The 20,082-nt window shown below is 39.1% G+C and overlaps 1 protein-coding gene, 1 long non-coding RNA gene and 1 pseudogene across 2 annotated transcripts in view; 2 read left to right on the top strand and 1 right to left on the bottom strand.

Moving 5' to 3' along the window:
* Nucleotides 1–20,082, bottom strand: part of LOC145515200 (uncharacterized) — a 141,634-nt gene that overhangs the window by 45,307 nt on the left and 76,245 nt on the right. The window contains exon 3 of the long non-coding RNA XR_014060746.1: nucleotides 8,770–8,878. This is a non-coding gene — a long non-coding RNA (uncharacterized LOC145515200). The remainder of the gene's footprint in view (nucleotides 1–8,769; nucleotides 8,879–20,082) is intronic.
* LOC145515154 (vomeronasal type-1 receptor 4-like) lies at nucleotides 2,879–6,578 on the top strand. Its single transcript, XM_081514879.1, has one exon. The coding sequence runs from the start codon at nucleotides 5,637–5,639 to the stop codon at nucleotides 6,576–6,578; it is 942 nt and encodes a 313-aa protein (XP_081371005.1). The 5' UTR covers nucleotides 2,879–5,636.
* LOC145512372 (vomeronasal type-1 receptor 4-like) lies at nucleotides 11,514–17,939 on the top strand (annotated as a pseudogene).

Here is a 20,082-nt window from a genome sequence, read left to right as displayed (position 1 = left end):
AAGCAGCTGCTGCTCTGTGGAGTAATGGCTGAAGCTGGGACCAGGACAGAGCAGAATATATATCTATATATTATTACTGGAGTATCATATAGAGCTATAAAATTTTATTATTTTGTTTTTTAGTCATTCAGTCATGTCCGACTATTCTGCGACCCCACAGACAGTAGCCCACCCAGCTCCTTGCCTATGGGGCTTCCCAGGTAAGAATACTTGAGTGGTTTGCCATTTCCTCCTCCAGAGGATCTTCCCAACCCAAGGACTGAACCTGCATCTCCTGCATTGGCAGGCAGATTCCTTACCACTGAGCCACCAGGGAAGCCCACTAGAAAATAAGAAAATGCCTTAAATAAGAAGAGAGGGGAAAAAAAAACGTAGACAGAGCTATAGCAAAGACACATAGGAGTCGCCTAAAAGAGCTCCTGATGACCAAGTAGAATAATTTGATTTTTTTTAAGAAACCAGTTTTAGATTATAACTTAAAGTGTAAAATAAATGTGCATCAGTCTAAACTCACATGAAGTACAATTGAAGAAATAATTTATTTGAAGAAACAGGTGGAATTGTTTTTCAGAAATATTCCAGATAATTGTGTTAAAATTTTATCATGAAAAAGGTGGAACATAACATCTTATTCTTAAGTGTGGTCTGCACAGAATGTCTTGTCTTCCTTTCAAGAGTACACCATGAAAAGGGACAAAAATAACATCTCATGAGCAAATCAGAGGCCCCTGCCTCATCCAGGAGACTAGGTTAATATCAACAGTGATAAGTCACGTTGGTTATATGTTGGTTATATAATGAAATGAAAATGGCTCTTACATCTCTGCAGTCTTAGTCTTAGTCTCTGCATCTCCCCAAAACACTGAACCCAAGTATAATCATGAGAGGAGTGTCACATTAATCTCATACCAGGGCATTCCAGAAAATACTGGACTAGTACTCCTCAAATCGGTCACATCGTTAAACCTGAGGAATATCTGACTAATTGTCCCAGCAAAGAGGAGCCTCGGGAGAGGTGACTACAACTTGAGATTTGGTATCTGGAAGCGTTCTTGGAAAATAAAATGGATAGAAAGGAAAATTTGAGAAAATCTGAAAAAAGTGTTGACTTTAGTTAACACAATGTAATCATTAATTATGACAATTCAACATACATAAGATTTTCAGAGTTAGTGCACTGAGTATGGGATCTGTGGGAACTCTGTATAGTCTTGCCATTTTGGTAAATCAAAAACTATTCTAAAATAAAATCCTTCTAAAAAAACCCAAAAAACCATGACTAGAATTCCCAATACATATTTGAGTTAACTTCACAGTCTTTTCTCCTGAGTTGTCCCTTGGAATAAATACCAAGAGGGTGAGATTCTCTGCTTACTTTTCAGCAATCTCAGCTGAGTGGTGCATTCATGCTATGCCGCTCAGTCGTGTCCACAGGTGACCCTATGGACCGTAGACCTCCAGACTCCTCGGTCCAAAGAATACTGAAGTGGGTTGACATTTCTTCCTCCAGGGGATCTTCCTGACCCAGGGATTGAACCTGCTTCTCTTATGTCTCCTGCATTGCCAGACGGGATCTTTACCACTAGTGCCACCTGGGAAGCCTCAGCCCAGTGATGGGAAGAGGTAAGGGTCTCCTTCAGGGCACACATAGAAGCCTTGGGTCCTTTATATAGTGCTGGAATGGAGCATTCCAGTCCCTGAGCTCAACCTTTTCACTCACCTCTTAGTCCAGCAACATTAAGAGCAAGCAGCCAATGTTACTACATTCATTACTTTCTCCCAAAAGTTCAAAAGTATTGTAAACAAAATCACCAAGGAACTTACTTCTTCTAAGAGGTGATGAATCCCATGGACAGAGGAGCCTGGCAGGTTACATTCCATGGGGTGGCAAAGAGTCAGACACGACTGAGCGACTTTCACTTCAAGACGTGATGGGGACTATCCCATGCAGATGTGTTTCGAGTCTGTACTGCTGAATCAGGACATGGACTATCCGCACTCTCCTTACTGCTGAGAATGAACTCATTCGTGTCTTTACTTCTAATCAGATTCGAAAGCTATTTCCAAAAACCCAGGAACCAATGAAAAGCTCTCCCACAGTGAACTCATGACATTATTTAATATTCTTAAAATGAAATCCTATATTGTATATTGCAGAAGGAAATGGCAACCCACTCCAATATTCTTGCCTGGAAAATCCTATGGACAGAGGAGCCTGGTGGGCTACAGTCCATGGGATCACAAGAGTCAGACAGGAGGTAGCGACTAAACCACAGCCATGATCGTATTGGCATATACAGCAACGCCAATGAGTGCCATAGAACTTTCTGCTAACCTTAAATTCACAAACAACTTAAGAAATGTAAGAAGACTAATACTAAACAGTAGATGTATTTCTTTTTTAAGATTTTTGAATGTGAACCATTTCTAAAGTCTTTATTGAACTTGTTACAATATTGCTTCTGTTTTATGTTTTGATTTTAGGCAGCAAAATTTTAGCTCCTGGACCAGGGATCAAACTGGACCTGCTGCATTGGAAGTCTTAACTACTAGAACACCAGGGAAGTCCCAGATTCACCTCTTTTGTTTTTTTGATGACCCCCAGTAAAGGCTTGTCAGTTGTGTGTGTGTTTTCAAAAAACCAACTCTTGGTTTCACTGACTTGTTCTATTGGTTTTTTGATTTCTGATTTTAAACTTTTCTCTTTGATGTATCACTTCCTCTGTCTGCTATCTTTGACATTACGTGTAGTTTTTTTCTGATTTCTTTAGATGGTAGGTTAGATTGCTTATTTGAAATTTTTCTTGCTTCTTGAGGTAGGTTTTTATCCCTATCAATTTCCCTCTAGAACTGCTTTTGCTGTGTTAAATAGTTTTTGAAATTTTCTGCTTTTATTTTTATTTGCTTCAAGGTAATTTCTCATTTTCTTCTGATTTCACATGGATCCATTGGTTATTAATAGCCTGTTGTTTAGTGTCTAGGTTTGATCCTCTTGAATTAAGTAATTGTTAAAAATCACCGAGCCATTAGATCTAGGTGATTTTATTTTATGACGTACTCTTTTCGACCCCATCCTTTTTTTTTCTGTGTGTATGTTCCATATCCACAAACAGAGGTCAATAATAATAAAGTATTTTTTTCCTACAAGATTTCCATGATAACTGGCATTGAGTTAGGAAAAGGAGTCTAAATTGATTTGATTTGTGCCAGTGATCCATATAATGAGTTCTTAATCATATTCCTCCTTTTTCTTCTGTCTCTTTGAACATAGTTGCTAGGTATTTTGTCTCATTCCATTTCTCTACCAGTACTTTTGTTGATGGTTTGGTCCAGTGGTTGAAGGTGAGGAAAGTACTAGTTTCAGAGCAGAGACACATCACAAGGAAGTAATGAATCCAGAGGGACAAAAAATGGTTTATGTCAGTCCCTAATGTGTGGGATTTCAGCATTTCCTGCTTTCCTCCTTGAGAGACCCTGTCACCTTCAGGGATCATGGGGAAAAAAATGCCTCTCAAATATATCCAGTTGTCTCCTAAGGGTGCAAACTAGAAACTTGTAATTGCTTCCAGTAATTAACAACTGAGAGAAAAGTTTCCAGAAATGTTCTCGGCTCCCAAGCCTGCACTCCCATCGCTGCTGTTGGTGAAATGATAATTGCAGCTTTGATGGGAGGGGAGGGGAGGACACAGCATCTCAAACCTACATATCAGGGACCGACTGCCTCCCTCCCACACACAAACTGGGTATAATGACCATCAGGGAGCCCACTCTCCTGGCAGCAGGAAGGTGTCAGGTAAGGATGTTCTATTTCAGTCTACGGCCATACCACCCTGAACGCGCCCGATCTCGTCTGATCTCGGAAGCTAAGCAGGGTTGGGCCTGGTTAGTACTTGGATGGGAGGATGTTCTATTTCAGCCTGAAAGGCAGAGCTGTAAAAGAGGGGCAGCTCAAGATGCTGAGTGATCATATCAGAAAGGGGCAGTCTTCTGTGTTGTAACTGGATTCAGTGCCAACACTATGCATAAGATAGTAAAATCCTGAATCATGAGCCAAGATGGCAAAGAGAGATGGACTCCTAACCCTAAACCAATCCCTGCTGGCTCCTCCTGGAGTTTAATTTAATCCTCACTGACAGTGGCTGTTATGACTTAGTCCAAGTGATAACAAAACTTGATTTTTTTAAGATGTTTAAAAATGTAGATATAAAATCAATTTTCTCTTGAGTCTGCCTCAGGGGAATCATAGACTAAATGTTCAGATGACTAGAGAGGCCACAATGATAACTCCAGGGTGGTAATAAACAGTATGATGAGTCTGCAAAAATCATGTAATTCTGTACAGAAAGTGGATGCAACTGGAAATGGCTTGAAGGGAAATGTATTCTCTGACTCTGGATGTTAATGGAAACAGTCACTGTGTCCTCACTGAAAACATCCAGAGTCCATTGATTATGGTGAGGTTGTCTTCAGTCTTCATGTTATGAAATGAGCAGTTAAAGAAACTTCACATAATGCCAAGTTTCAGGCAGCAGCTCTCAGTAATATATCATATTGTTTCTGCCCATTTAAAAGGTATTTTAATATGAATCTAAATACCAAGTAATTTAATTTATAAAATGCATAAGAATAGATCCCTTGCAGGTGCTGATTTATATATATCTCTGGTATGTTAATATCATTTGAAAAGCCTAATTCATTGCCATATATTCAATTAACTCTGCTATTAATGAATAGATATCTGTATCACCAGAAAATAATAATAATTTACTTTTTACTTTTGTACTACTTCATCATGTATGACTATTTTATGTCCCAAGTTAATGACATTATATGGGATTATTTAACAGTTTCTAGAGTACTTGCATTATAACTGCTTTTCTGAAATAAAAGCAAAAGACTTCCTGTTTCCATCCTAATTCTGAGCCATCCTCATCTTCATGACATTACCTGGTCCTGGGGCAGGCTCCTCCCATATTCTCCTGACAGGCAGCAGTGCATGTACATATACTAAGACACCTGAAGCCTCATTTATAATACAGAGTGCCTTACAGGTTAAGACTTTTCAAAATTGGAATCTTGTCTTAATAAAAATTATGAAATAGCAGCAGTCAAATATCAAAGAACAAGTTCTGAAAACAAAACTAAATATAGATCTGAATTATTATATGAACAGTTAACTGACTTTTTGGCAAAGTCGGGGTTCAATGCACTTTCTTTACCAGTCCAGTGGGTTTCAAGTCCTCACTCTGTCCTAAGAGCAGATTTTGACAAATATTCAACCTCTCTGTGCTTGTGTCACCCTCCTTGGTGTCATTAACCTCTGTATAATTATCCTCTGTATAATTATCTTATCACATAAGTACTTGCCTCATAGATTGTTGAAGAATGTAGAAGTGATCATGTGTGGAGCCTACAGCTTTTAATTTTACATATTAATGCTCTTTAAATGTCATATATGCAACTCTTTAAAGCTGCTAGTAACTGAAAAACATAAAGTAAATGTTTCTTAGTGGGAACTAAGGGTAAATGGAGAATAGTGGATTTCAGCTGATGTGATGCATGTAACCCATGCCTCATGTTCCCACGTAGGACATTCTGACTCACAAGACAAACATCAGTGACCGTGAACTGAGAGGATGGCCAGCAGCGATTTGACAATAGCCGTTATCTTCTTAACGCAGACTGTGGTTGGAATCCTGGGGAATTTCTCACTCTTTTGCCATCATATCATCCTTCACTTCACTGGCTCCAGGTTAAGGTCCACAGATTTGATTCTTAAGCACCTGATTGTGGCCAACTCCTTGGTCCTCCTCTGTAAAGGCATCCCCCAGACAATGGCAGTGTTTCGGTGGAAGCGTATCCACAGTGATTTTGGCTGCAAACTTCTCTTCTTTCTGCACAGAGTGGGGAGGGGAGTGTCCATCGGGAGCATCTGCCTCTTGAGTGTCTTTCAGGTGATCACGATCAGTCCCTGGAACTCCAGGTGGGCAGAGCTGAAAGTTAAAGCTCCTAAGTACATTGTTCCCTCTCTTTTCCTGTGTTGGATCCTGCAAATGCTGGTGAATCTCATTTTTCCTGTACATATAGATGGCAAATGGAATGACAAAAACAACACAAACAAGAAGGATTTTGGATACTGTTCTTCTGTACATCATGACAAAATCCATCAGTCATTGTCCGCAGCGTTGCTATCACTCCCTGATGTTCTGTGTTTGGGGCTCATGCTCTGGGCCAGTGGCTTCATGGTTTTCATCCTGTACAGACATAAGCATCGTGTCCAACACATTCGTAGGACCAATACCCCCACCAAACTCTACCCTGAGTCCAGAGCTACCAGAACCATCCTTCTCCTGGTGAGCACTTTTGTCTATTTTTATACTCTTTCCTCCATTTTTCAGTTCACGATGGCTCTTTTTGCTCATCCCAGCTGGTTCCTTGTGAACGTCACTGGGATCCTGGCTTTGACTGTCCCGACTGTCAGTCCTTTCCTCTTCATGAGCTATGACTCCAATGTACACAGGCTATATTTTGCCTGGATAAGGAATACAAAGTCCCCTACTATTATGAGAAATATGTGAATTGGGTGTATTTCTGAAGTGTACAGTTGACCATTCATTAATTCACCTCAGTTGTTGTTCAGACGTTCAGTCATGTCTGACTCTTTGCGACCCTGTGGACTGCACCACGCCAGGCTTCCCTTCCACATCTCCTGGAGTTTGCTCAGACTCATGTCCATTGAGTCGATGATATCATCCAACCATCTCTTCCTCTGTCATCCTCTTTTCCTGCCGTAAATCTTTCCCAGCCTCGGGGTCTTTTCTAATGAGTCATTTCTTCACATCAGGTGGCCAAAGTATTGGAGCTTCAGCATCAGTCCTTCTAATGAATATTCAGGACTGATCTCCTTCAGAACTGACTGGTTGGATCTCCTTGCAGTCCAAGGAACTCTCAAGAGTTTTTTCCAACACCACAGTCCAAATTATCAATTCTTCAGTGGTCAACCTTCTTTATGGCTTCACCTCAGAGATCTAGCTAAAATTTTGAATCGCAAGAGAATAGTAAACATGACATGCTGAGCATTGTCTTCAAAGTAAACAATTGTAATAGTAGTGTCATGACATATAGTTATCTTGTAAAGAATTATATGATTGAATTTTCCTAATACTTTCAGAAAATGAGTTCAGAATTTATGTGATAATAAAATCAAGTCTTGAAACAATCTGCCTATTCTAAGCTCTTCAGGTGTGTAGTTTTCAGTCTGCTACAGTAAGTTTCCTAGAAGTTATACAGGCATGAACTTATAAAGAAAAGTATGCATGACTATGGGTTAGCATGTGCAATAGACATTAACGAAACAGAACCAGTTAATGTCCTCACAGAATAAAGAGTGACCTGGTGTGGAGTTGGAATTTAAAATCCATCTCCTTCAGTAAAGACTTTGGCAGTCCATTATGAGTTTATAGATAACATGCCTACAGAGGTGGTAGTACTTATTAGAAATATGTTGTTTGGAACTGAGATTAAAACATTTAAATACTTTCATGAGGAAATGACCAGATTGAAGTGAAATGCACTTTCCAAAAAGAAACACAAAAACAAAAGAATACTCCAATAATTTTAAAACAATAGATGAACTATGTCAGCTGATTTTTAAAATTAAAATGTATTTGATATATAGCATTGTGTAAATTTAAAGTGTACAAAACATTGAAATAATTTTATTGTCTTACATGTACATAGCTGTCAAGTTTTCCCAGCACCACTTTTGAAGAAACTATCTTTTCTCCATTATATAGTCCTGCCTTATTTGTCATAGATCAATTGACCAATAGCACATGGGTTTATTTCTGGCCTCTCTATTCTATTCCAATTATCTATGTGTCTATTTTTGTGCCAGTTTGGTACTGTTTTGGTGACTGTAGCACTGTAGTATAGTCTGAAATCAAGGAGCTGTTTCCTCCATTGTCTTCTTTTTTTTTTTCAAAGCAGATACGTAATATGCTTACCAAATTCCAATGGTGTGACCAAATAGAATGGATATTCTCTTTCCAAAAACAGGAAATCAGAAAGAAGAAACTCACCTGTTCAAGGCAGGTGAAATCCAAGGGGGATAAATTCTGTCAGATTTTAAAGTCTGAGAAATATCATGTTTGGCTGGATATTCTGTCCCCTGGGCTACCTGTGTACAACCTCACCTTTCAGACACCAGTGGCCATGACTACATATATGGTGCATACTGTGGTTCATCACACCATTCACTAATAAAAGTAGCTATTGCTTGGTGAAGTAATGGCTGAAGCTGGGACTAGGACAGAATATATATATATATATATATATATATATATATATTTCCTTGAGAATCCTATATTAAATAGTAGAAAATAGGAAATGCTTTAAATAAGAAGTAAGAAGAACCGTAATGATGGGCTATATCAGAGACACACAGAAGTCACCTAAAAGAACTGCCAATCACCAAGTTGGACAATTTGATTTTTTAAGAAAACAGTTTTGGATTATAACTCAAAGTATAAAAATTAATGTGTACCAGTGAAAACTGAAATGAAATACAGTTGAAGAAATAATGTATTTGAGGAAACAGAATTCCTTTTCAGAAAGATTCTACGTAATTGTGTTAAAAGTTTATCATGAAAAAGGTGGAAAATAACATCCCATGCTTACGTGTGGCCTGAACATAGTGTCTTACTTTCAATGAGTACACCGTGAAAAGGGACAAAAATAACATTTGATGAGCAAATCAGAGGCCCCTACCTCATCCTGGAGACCTAGGTTAACATCGACAGTGATGAGTCATGTTGGTTGTATGGACCCCTGACATGATGAAATGAAAATGGCTCTTATACCTCTGCAGTCTTCCTCCCTAAAACACAGAACCCACGTATAACCATGAGAGGAATGTCACATTAATCTCAGTTAAAGGTCATTCCAGAAAATACCGGACTAGTGCTCCTCAAATCTGTCACCATCATTAAACCTGAAGATTGTCTGATTGATTGTCACAGCATAGAGGAGACTAGGGAGTGATGATGACAGCATGACAATTGGTATCCGGATCAATTCTTGGAAAAGAAAATGGATATAAAAGAGAAACTGAGAAAATCTGAATGAAGTATTTGTCTCTGTGCATTTGTTCTGTATCCCATTCTTATCACCAACAGAATTAAATAAGAATAAAGTGTATTTTCTGTCAAGATTTCCTTCATAATTGTCATGGAATTATGAAAATGAGTCTAAGTCAACTGATCTTATTTGTACTAATGTACTAATGATTCATATGAGTTCTCTATCGTGTTCCTCCTTTCCCTTTTATATCTTTGAGTATACCTCCCAGGTATTTGGACTCATTCCATTTCTCCACCAATACTTTAATTGATGGTTCAGATTACTGGACTGCCAATTGGGAGAGTACTAGAGAAACCTCTCATGGAAGTGAAGAATCCAGAGAGACCCACGTAGTTACCTCAGTCATGTGCATATTTCAGTATTTCTTACAGTCGTCCATGTGAGACCCTGTCTGCCATTAGTGGTCACAGAAAATAAGAAGGCTCTTGGAAACACTCCTTTAGTCTCCTAAGGGTGCTAACTAGAAACTTGTAATTGTTTCCAGTAATTAACAACTGAGAGAAAAGTTTCCAGAAATGTTCTCAGATCCCACGCCTGCACTTCCATTGCTGCCGCAGGTGAAATGATAATTGCAGCTCTGATGGGAGAAGCAGGAAAGACACAGCATCTCAAACCCATATATCAGGGTCTGGCTGCCTCCCTCCTACACACATACTGGATATAATGACCATCAGGGAGCCCACTCTCCTGGCAGCAGGAAGGTGCCAGGTAAGGATGTTCTATTTCAGTCTGAGAGGCAGAGTCTGTACAAGAAAGGCAGATCAGGATGCTGAGTAAGCGATTATATCAGAAAGGCACAGTCTTCTGTGTAGTAACCAGATTCAGCGCCAACCCCAGGTAGGAACATGGGAATATTGTGAAGTATGAGCTGAACTGATAAAGAGAGATGGGGTCCTAACCCTAAACCAATCCCTGCTGGCTCCTCCTGGAGTTTAACTGAATCCTCACTGACAGTGACTGTTGTGGCTTGGTCCAAGTGATAACGAAACCTGATTATTTAAGGTGCTTAAAACTGTAGATGTAAAATCAGTTTATTCTTGAATCTACCTTGGGGTAAACATAGACTCAGTGTTCAGGGTGAGTAGAGGTATGGCAATAATAACTCCAGGGTAGCAATAAAGAGTATGACAAGTCTGCAAAAAATATATCATCCTGTGCAGAAATTGTACCCAAATGGAAACAGCTTGAAGGAAAATGTTTTCTCTGACTCTGGATGTTAATGGAGACAGTAATTGTGTCCTCACTGAAAACATCCTGAGTCCATTGATTATGGTGAGGCTGTCTTCACTCTTAATATTATGAAATGTTAAGGAAAGTTCACATAATAATGCTGAGTTTCAGGGAGCAACTCTCAGTCATATATCGTTTCTGCCCATTTAAAAAGTATCTTAATATCAATCTAAATATGCGGTATTTTCATTTATAAAATGCATAAGAATACATGCCTTGGAGGTTTTGATTTGTATATATCTCTGGTATGTTAATATCATTTGCAAATCCTAATTCATTGTCATATTTTCTATTACAAATACATAATTTTATCACCTGAAAATAATAATTTAGTAACTCCTTACACTAATTAATCATGCATGAGTGTTTTATGTCCCAAAGTTTATGGCATTACATGTGACTATTTAACAATTTCTGGGATACATGCTATTATCACTGCTTTTCTGCAATAAAAGCAAAAGATCTTCCTGTTTGCATCCTAATTCTGAGCCATTTTCATCTTCATGACATCACCTTGTCTTGGGCAAATTCCTGCCAGATTCTCCCGGCAGCAGTGCATGTACGTATACTAAGACAGCTAAAGCCTCAGTCATACTATATAGAACCCTCCAGAATAAAACTTCACAAAACTGGAATCTTCTTATAATGGAAATTATAAAATAATATCAGTCTAAAATCAAAGAACAAGTTGTGAAAGAAAAGCTAAATATAAATCTGGATTATTATATGAACACAGATAATTAACTTTTTGGCAGAAATAGGGAATCGATGCCCTTTCTTTACCAGTCCAGTGGGTTTCAAGTCCTCACTCTGTCCTAAAAGCAGATTTTGACAAACACTCAACTGCTCTGTGGTTGTCTTACCCTCTTCTGTATCGTTAAGGTCAAATAAGTGTCTGGCTCATAGATTTTGAAGAATGAAGAAGTGATCACGTGTAGAGCCTGTGGTGATTAATTTTACATTTTAGTGCTCTTTAAATATCATACATGCAACTGTTTAAAAGCTGCTAGTTTCCAAGTTGGAACTAATGTTAAGTGGAGAATATGAGATACCAGCTGACACGATGCACGTAACCCACACCTCATGTTCCCAGGCAGGACATTCTAACTCACAAGACAAGCATCAGTGACTGAACTGAGAGGATGGCCAGCAGCGATTTCACAATGGACATGATCATCTTAACACAGACCGTGGTTGGAATCCTGGGGAATTTCTCACTCCTTTGCAATTATATTATCCTTCACTTCATGGGTTACAGGTTAAGGTCCACAGATTTGATCCTTAAGCACCTGACTATGGCCAACTCCTTGGTCCTCCTCTGTAAAGGCGTCCCCCAGACAATGGCAGTGTTTGGGTGGAAGCATATCCGCAGTGATTTTGGCTGCAAACTTCTCTTCTTTCTGCGCAGAGTGGGGAGGGGAGTGTCCATCGGTAGCATCTGCCTCTTGAGTGTCTTTCAGGTGGTCACAATCAGTCCCCGGAACTCCAGGTGGGCAGCGCTAAAAGTAACAGCTCCCAAGTACGTGGTTCTCTCCATTTTCCTGTGTTGGATCCTGCAAATGCTGGTAAATGTCATTTTTCCTATATATATATATATATATATATATAACTGGCAAATGGAGTGACAAAAACATCACAAAGAAAATAGATTTTGGATGCTGTTCTGCTGTTCATCATGATAAAACCAGAGAGGCATTGTCTGCAGTGTTGCTGTTATTTCCTGATGTTTTATGTTTGGGGCTCACGCTCTGGGCCAGTGGCTGCATGGTTCTCATCCTGCACAGACATAAACAGTGAATCCAAAACATTTGGGGGACCAACCCCTTTCCCAGGTCCTTCCCTGAGTCCAGAGCTTCCAAAGCCATCTTTCTCCTGGCGAGCACTTTTGTCTATTTTTTTTTTTTTTGTCCATATTATATATATATATATATTTTTTATAAATTTATTTATTTTAGTTGGGGGCCAATCACTTCACAACATTGCAATAGTTTTTGCCATATATTGACATGAATCAGCCATGGGTTTACATGTGTTCCCCCTCCTGGACCCCCCACCCACCTCCCTCCCCATCCCATCCTTCTGGATCATCCCATTGCCCCGGCCCTGAGCCCTTGTCTCATGCATCGAACATGGAATGGTGTTCTGTTTCACATATGATAATATACATGTTTCAATGCTATTCTCCCAGAACGTCCCACCCTCACCTTCTCCCTCAGAGTCCATAAAATTGTTCCATGCATCTGTGTCTCTTATTCTGTCTCGCATATAGGGTTATCGTTACCATCTTTCAAATTCCATATATATGCATTAGTATACTGTATTGTTGTTTTTCTTTCTGGCTTACTTCACTCTGTATAATGGGCTCCAGTTTCATCCATCTCAGTAGAACCGATTCAAATGTATTTTTTTTAATGGCTGAGTAATATTCCATTGTGTATATGTACCACAGCTTCCTTATCCATTCGTCTGCTGATGGACATCTAGGTTGCTTCCATGTCCTGGCTATTGTAAACAGTGCTGCGATGAACATTGGGGTACACGCGTCTCTTTCAATTCTGGTTTCCTCGGTGTATATGCCCAGCAGTGGGATTGCTGGGTCATATGGCAGTTGTATTCCCAGTTTTTTAAGGAATCTCCACACTGTTCTCCATAGTGGCTGTACTAGTTTGCATTCCCACCAACAGTGTAAGAGGGTTCCCTTTTCTCCACACCCTCTCCAGCATTTATTGCTTGTAGACTTTTGGATAGCAGCCATTCTGACTGGTGTGAAATGATACCTCATTGTGGTTTTGATTTGCATTTCTCTAATAATGAGTGATGTTGAGCATCTTTTCATGTGTTTGTTAGCCATCTGTATGTCTTCTTTGGAGAAATGTCTGTTTAGTTCTTTGGCCCATTTTTTGATTGGGTCGTTTATTTTTCGGGAATTCAGCTGCAGAAGTTGCTTGTATATTTTTGATATTAATTGTTTGTCTGTTGCTTCATTTGCTATTATTTTCTCCCATTCTGAAGGCTGTCTTTTCACCTTGTTTATAGTTTCCTTTGTTGTGCAAAAGCTTTTAATTTTAATTAGGTCCCATTTGTTTATTTTTGCTTTTATTTCCAATATTCTAGGAGGTGGGTCATGGAGGATCCTGCTGTGATTTATGTCGGAGAGTGTTTTGCCTATGTTTTCCTCTAGGAGTTTTATTGTTTCTGGTCTTACATTTAGATCTTTAATCCATTTTGAGTTTATTTTTGTGTACGGTGTTAGGAAATGTTCTAGTTTCATTCTTTTACAAGTGGTTGACCAGTTTTCCCAGCACCACTTGTTAAAGAGATTGTCTTTTCTCCATTGAATATTCTTGCCTCCTTTGTCGAAGATAAGGTGTCCATAGGTGCGTGGGTTTATCTCTGGGCTTTCTATTTTGTTCCATTGATCTATATTTCTATCTTTGTGCCAGTACCATACTGTCTTGATGACTGTGGCTTTGTAGTAGAGCCTGAAGTCAGGCAGGTTGATTCCTCCAGTTCCATTCTTCTTCCTCAAGATTGCTTTGGCTATTCGAGGTTTCTTATATTTCCATACAAATTGTGAGATGATTTGTTCTAGTTCTGTGAAAAATACCATTGGTAGCTTGATAGGGATTGCATTGAATCTATAGATTGCTTTGGGTAGTATACTAATTTTCACTATATTAATTCTTCCAATCCATGAACACGGTATATTTCTCCATCTGTTTGTGTCCTCTTTGATTTCTTTCATCAGTGTTTTATAGTTTTCTATATATAAGTCTTTTGTTTCTTTAGGTAGATATATTCCTAAGTATTTTATTCTTTTTGATGCAATGGTGAATGGTATTGTTTCCTTAATTTCTCTTTCTGTTTTCTCATTATTGGAGTATAGGAATGCAAGGGATTTCTGTGTGTTAATTTTATATCCTGCAACTTTACTATATTCATTGATCAACTCTAGTAATTTACTAGTAGAGTCTTTAGGGTTTTCTATGTAGAGAATCATGTCGTCTGCAAACAGTGAGAGTTTTACTTCTTCTTTTCCTATCTGTATTCCTTTTATTTCTTTTTCAGCTCTGATTGCTGTGGCCAAAACTTCCAAAACTATGTTGAATAGTAGTGGTGAAAGTGGGCATCCTTGCCTTGTTCCTGACTTTAGGGGAAATGCTTTCAATTTTTCACCATTGAGGATAATGTTTGCTGTGGGTTTGTCATATATAGCTTTTATTATGTTGAGATATGTTCCTTCTATTCCTGCTTTCTGGAGGGTTTTAATCATAAATGGATGCTGAATTTTGTCAAAGGCTTTTTCTGCATCTATTGAGATAACCATATGGTTTTTTTCTTTCAATTTGTTAATGTGGTGTATTACATTGATTGATTTGCGGATGTTAAAAAAACCTTGCATTCCTGGGATAAAGCCCACTTGGTCATGATGTATGATCTTTTAAATATGATGTTGGATTCTGTTTGCTAGAATTTTATTAAGGATTTTTGCATCTATGTTCATCAGTGATATTGGCCTGTAGTTTTCCTTTTTTGTGACATCTTTGTCTGGTTTTGGAATTAGGGTGATGGTGGCCTCATAGAATGAGTTTGGAAGTTTACCATCTTCTGCAATTTTCTGGAAGAGTTTGAGTAGGATAGGTGTTAGCTCTTCTCTAAATTTTTGGTAGAATTCCGCTGTGAAGCCGTCTGGTCCTGGGCTTTTGTTTGCTGGAAGATTTCTGATTACAGTTTCAATTTCCGTGCTTGTGATGGGTCTGTTAAGATCTTCTATTTCTTCATGGTTCAGTTTTGGAAAGTTATACTTTTCTAAGAATTTGTCCATTTCTTCCAAGTTGTCCATTTTATTGGCATATAGCTGTTGGTAGTAGTCTCTTATGATTCTTTGTATTTCTGTGGAGTCTGTTGTGATCTCTCCATTTTCATTTCTAATTTTGTTGATCTGATTCTTCTCCCTTTGTTTCTTGATGAGTCTGGCTAATGGCTTATCAATTTTGTTTATCTTCTCGAAAAACCAGCTTTTAGTTTTGTTGATTTTTGCTATGGTCTCTTTTGTTTCTTTTGCATTTATTTCTGCCCTAATTTTTAAGATTTCTTCCCTTCTACTGACCCTGGGGTTTTTCATTTCTTCCTTCTCTAGTTGCTTTAGGTGTAGAGTTAGTTGATTTATTTGATTTTTTTCTTGTTTCTTGAGGTACGCCTGTATTGCTATGAACCTTCCCCTTAGTATTGCTTTTACAGTGTCCCATAGGTTTTGGGTTGTTGTGTTTTCATTTTCATTCGTTTCCATGCATAATTTTATTTCTTTTTTGATTTCTTCTGTGATTTGTTGGTTATTCAGAAGCGTGTTGTTTAGCCTCCATATGTTGGAACTTTTAATAGTTTTTTTCCTGTAATTGAGGTCTAATCTTACTGCATTGTGGTCAGAGAAGATGGCTGGGATGATTTCAATTTTTTTGAATTTACCAAGGCTAGATTTATGGCCCAGGATGTGATCTATCCTGGAGAAAGTTCCATGTGCATTTGAGAAAAAGGTAAAATTGATTGTTTTGGGGTGGAAACTCCTGTAAATATCAATTAAATCTAATTTGTCTATTGTATCATTTAAAGTTTGTGTTTCCTTGTTAATTTTCTGTTTAGTTGATCTATCCATATGCGTGAGTGGAGTATTAAAGTCTCCCACTATTATTGTGTTATTGTTAATTTCCCCTTTCATACTTGTTAGTATTTGCCTTATATATTGTGGTGCTCCTAACTTTTGTCTATTTTTATACTCTTTCCTCCATCTTTCAACTTGTCGTGGCTCTTTTTGATCATCTGAGCTGTTTCCTTGTGAACAAGACTGTAATCATAGCAGCGTGCTTCCCTACTGTCAGTCCCTTTCTGCTCTTGAGCCGTGATGCCAGTGTACACAGGCTCTACTTTGCCTGGGTAAGAAATAAGAAAGTCCCCTACTATTATGTGATATATGTGAATTGTATGTATTTCCACAGTGCACAGTTGCCAATTCATTCATTTCTTCACTTTCAGTGTCCAAAGAGAATTTTTTAAGCAGAACTGAAATAAGAATTGCTTCCAGTCTGATTGATGTTGTTGGTAGAATTTGTTTCCTTTAATAGACTCACATTTGAGTTCTCTCCATCTACCATGCCTGCATTGGCAAATTGAGTCCCCCTCCTGTTTTCAATCTCTTGTCTTTCAATTATCTCTATTTGACTTCTAAAGTTCAGGTGAATATAATCAACCCACCTTCCTTAACCAGAAAAATCTGTTTTAGTCATCTGGCGACTGCTCCAAAATGGTGGAGCAGGAAAACCGTGAGCTCTTCGCTTCTCATGGACACACCGAAATTACAACTGTATACAGAGCAAATATTGACGAGGAAGACTGGAAGCTACCAGAAAAGGTCTGGTACAACTCAAGAAATGCAGAAGGATCCACAACGAGACAGGTAGGAGGGTTGGAATCTCTGTATAGTCAAGAACCGTAGCGCTGGGTGCGTGACCTACATACAGGAGAATAATACAACTACAGAGATTCTCCCCAAGGGGTGAGGGTTCTGAGCTCTACATGGGGCTCTAACACGGAAAAGATGAGCACCTAGAACATTTAGCTTTAAAATCCAGCAGGGCTTTCTTTGAGGAGAGCCAGAAGGCTGTGGGAAATAGAGACACCACTCTCTCTTTTTTTTTAGAGATACAGTTGATTTACAATAGTGTGTTAGCCTCAGGGTACAGCAAAGTCACTTGGGTTTTTTCTTCAGACTATATGCCACTTTAGGTTCTTACAAGATACTGAATATATTTCCCTGTGCTATAAAGTAACTCTTTAAAAATAAAGAATATCAAAAGCAGCAAGAGAAAAGGAACAAGTTACCTACAAGGGAACACCTTTAAGGCTGTCAATTGACTTTTCAGTGGAAACCCTGCAGGTCAAGGGGTGTGGAACAGTATTACTTAAAAGATGAAAGGAAAATACTGGATTGGCCAAAAAGTTCATTTGAGTTTTTCTGTAAGATCTTATGGAAAAACCCAAATGAACTTTTTGACCCAACCAATATCTGTAACCGAGAGTACTCAGCAAGGCTTTCATTTAGATTTGATGGAGAGATAAAACGTTTTACAGACAAGCAAAAGTTAAGAATTCAGCACTGTGAAACCAGCTGTAAAAGAAATGTTAGAGGGACTTCTCTAAGCAGAAAAAAGGCCACACTAGAAACATGAACTTTACAAAAGGAAAAATCTCATTAGTAAAGGTAGTAAATGAACCATGTTCAAAGCTAGTAAAATGGCTTAAAAACATAGTAAAAGCATCCATTTCCTCAGAAAGTAAGAAAGGAAGTAAAAGACATGTGCTTGGAAACCAGTAAGACACTGAGGAAAGAAGTTACAACACAAACAAGTGGAAAGATATACCAGATTCGTGGTTTGGAGGAATTAGAATTGTAAAAATGAAGATACCACCCAATATAACCTACATATTATTTTATGTTCCCGTGACTCCTGTAACCCTTATTCCCCACAGTGCAAATATGTGATGTGCCCTTAACATTTTTGCTTAACCTCTGAGTTCCCATATATCCTGCGGTGGACTTGAAACCCACTGCAGCCTTCAAATCCATGTGCTGTTTCCTCCTGCACACTCTTTCCTCCTGCACTCTGCACCCCAGAACCCCTTTCTCTCACCTTACCCTCTGACCTGCCCCCCGTTTCCTCTTGCTTATCTCTCTCCATCACACGCGCTCCCAGTCATACCCACAGGCATTCCAGCATTTATACCATACTCTCCACCTCAAGTGGCAAAGCTCTCAGAAATTTTTAAAAGATGCGTGTCTAATATATTATCCTTGAGTGTTTGACAGGATAGATGGAGGGTAAAGTACATACATTTCCGCCCTTTTTCTGGCCTTCACTCCCCAGAAAAGATGCAGATTTTCCTTATACAAACGCATGATAGAAATAATAACCCTCTTGATGACCAAATAAATGATTCTGTGACAGTGGGATTGTGTCATTTATGTTGGTGTGTGAGTGAAGGGTGTGCAATAATGTGAGTGTGGTTCCATGTGTCATGAGTGTTTATGAGTGTGGGATAAGTGTGGAGTATGGGGTGACTAAGTGTATATTTAAGTGTGCAAACACGTGTGTGTCAGACTGTCTATGTGTATGTGTGTGTTTGGAGTATGTGCTGTCCAGATATGTTGCATTCACTGACTCAGAAACAGAGGGTCGTGTGGTGAAAAATAACCTTACCCAAAGTGAGGTCAGTAGAGCAAAGGGGAAAGAAAACTTGAATTAGTAGAAATCTGTGAAAATGCATGTAATAGCTTTGTAGGATGCAGTCACTGTCTCGTTAAATCTCTATTTACCTCATACTGGCTCTTCAAATGTTAGGCACATTCAGGGATACTATTGCCGTCTGTCTTGTGAAGCCTGTAGGAAACGTACTAAATACAGATGCTCAGACAAATGTGTGCATTTTGCTGAGAGCTGCGGCCAGAGACCAGGAGATGCCCTGTGTAGAGAACATTGAGCGGCCTGGCATTGTCCTGGGCTGCTGTACCCCTTGCATCTCTTCCTTGTCTGGTGCTAATCTGTATCTTTCCATATAATAAACCATAACTGTGAGGAGAACAGCGCCAGTTAGTTCTGAGTCCTTCAAGAGAATTGCCGAAATGGGCATGGATTTGGGAAAGCCCACACTGGTAGTTGGAGTCAGAAGTGGATGTGCTTTTGTGTGAACTGTGTTTCCTTTAACTTCCCAGCGGGACCAAAAACACCCGTGGGGACTAGAGAGTGGACATTGTTCAGACTGTGAGCATGTCTGTTGGAAAATCCAAAGCAGTGATGGAGGCTCTTATTTTGTGTGTCTTCATCAATCCCGTAACCAATGAGTGCTCCTTAATGAAATTTCAGCACAAGTGTAAAGACCTCTGGTAACAATCCAATGCTGTTGAGTTGAGAAAGTGGCATGGCTTGTCTGATGTTTAAAAGAATTGTAAAAACAATCTGATCCTTGCGCCTTTGTTTATAAAGGATGCTTTTCAAAATGCTCTGTTTTCTGGGCGTATATCCCTATTTGCACTTAATGTCATTGTTAGCGTCAGTCAGTCAGTTAAGTTGCTCAGTCATGTCCAACTCTGCAATCCCACAGACTGCAGCAGGCCAGGCTTCCCTGTCCATCACCAACTCCCAAACCTTGCTCAAACTCATATCCATTGAGTCAGTGATGCCATTCAACCATCTCATCCTCTGTCGTCCCCCTTCTCTTTCTGCCTTCAGTCTTTCCCAGCATCAGGGTCTTTTCAAATGAGTCAGTTCTTTGCATCAGGTGGCCAAAGTATTGGAGTTTCAGCTTCAGCATCAGTCCTTCCAATGAATGTTCAGGACTGGTCTCCTTTAGGATTCACTGGTTTGATCTCCTTGCAGTCCAAGGGACTCTCAAGAGTTTTCTCCAACACCACAGTTCAGAAGCATCAATTCTTCGGCGGTCAATGTGAGAGTCTAACTCTCACATCCATACGTGACCACTGGAAAAGCCATAGCTTTAACTAGATGGACCTTTGTCAGCAAAGTAATGTCTCTGCTTTTTAATATGCTGTCTAGGTTGGTCATAGATTTTCTTCCAAGGAGCAAGCGTCTTTTAATTTCATGGCTGCAGTCACCATCTGCAGTGATTTTGAAGCCCAAGGAAATAGTCTGTCACTGTTTC

Source organism: Giraffa tippelskirchi, chromosome 7, assembly GCF_054371585.1.
Source record: "Giraffa tippelskirchi isolate mGirTip1 chromosome 7, T2T-mGirTip1v1.2.pri, whole genome shotgun sequence".
Classification (NCBI taxonomy): domain Eukaryota; kingdom Metazoa; phylum Chordata; class Mammalia; order Artiodactyla; family Giraffidae; genus Giraffa; species Giraffa tippelskirchi.
This window is presented reverse-complemented; position numbering and strand designations above follow the sequence as displayed.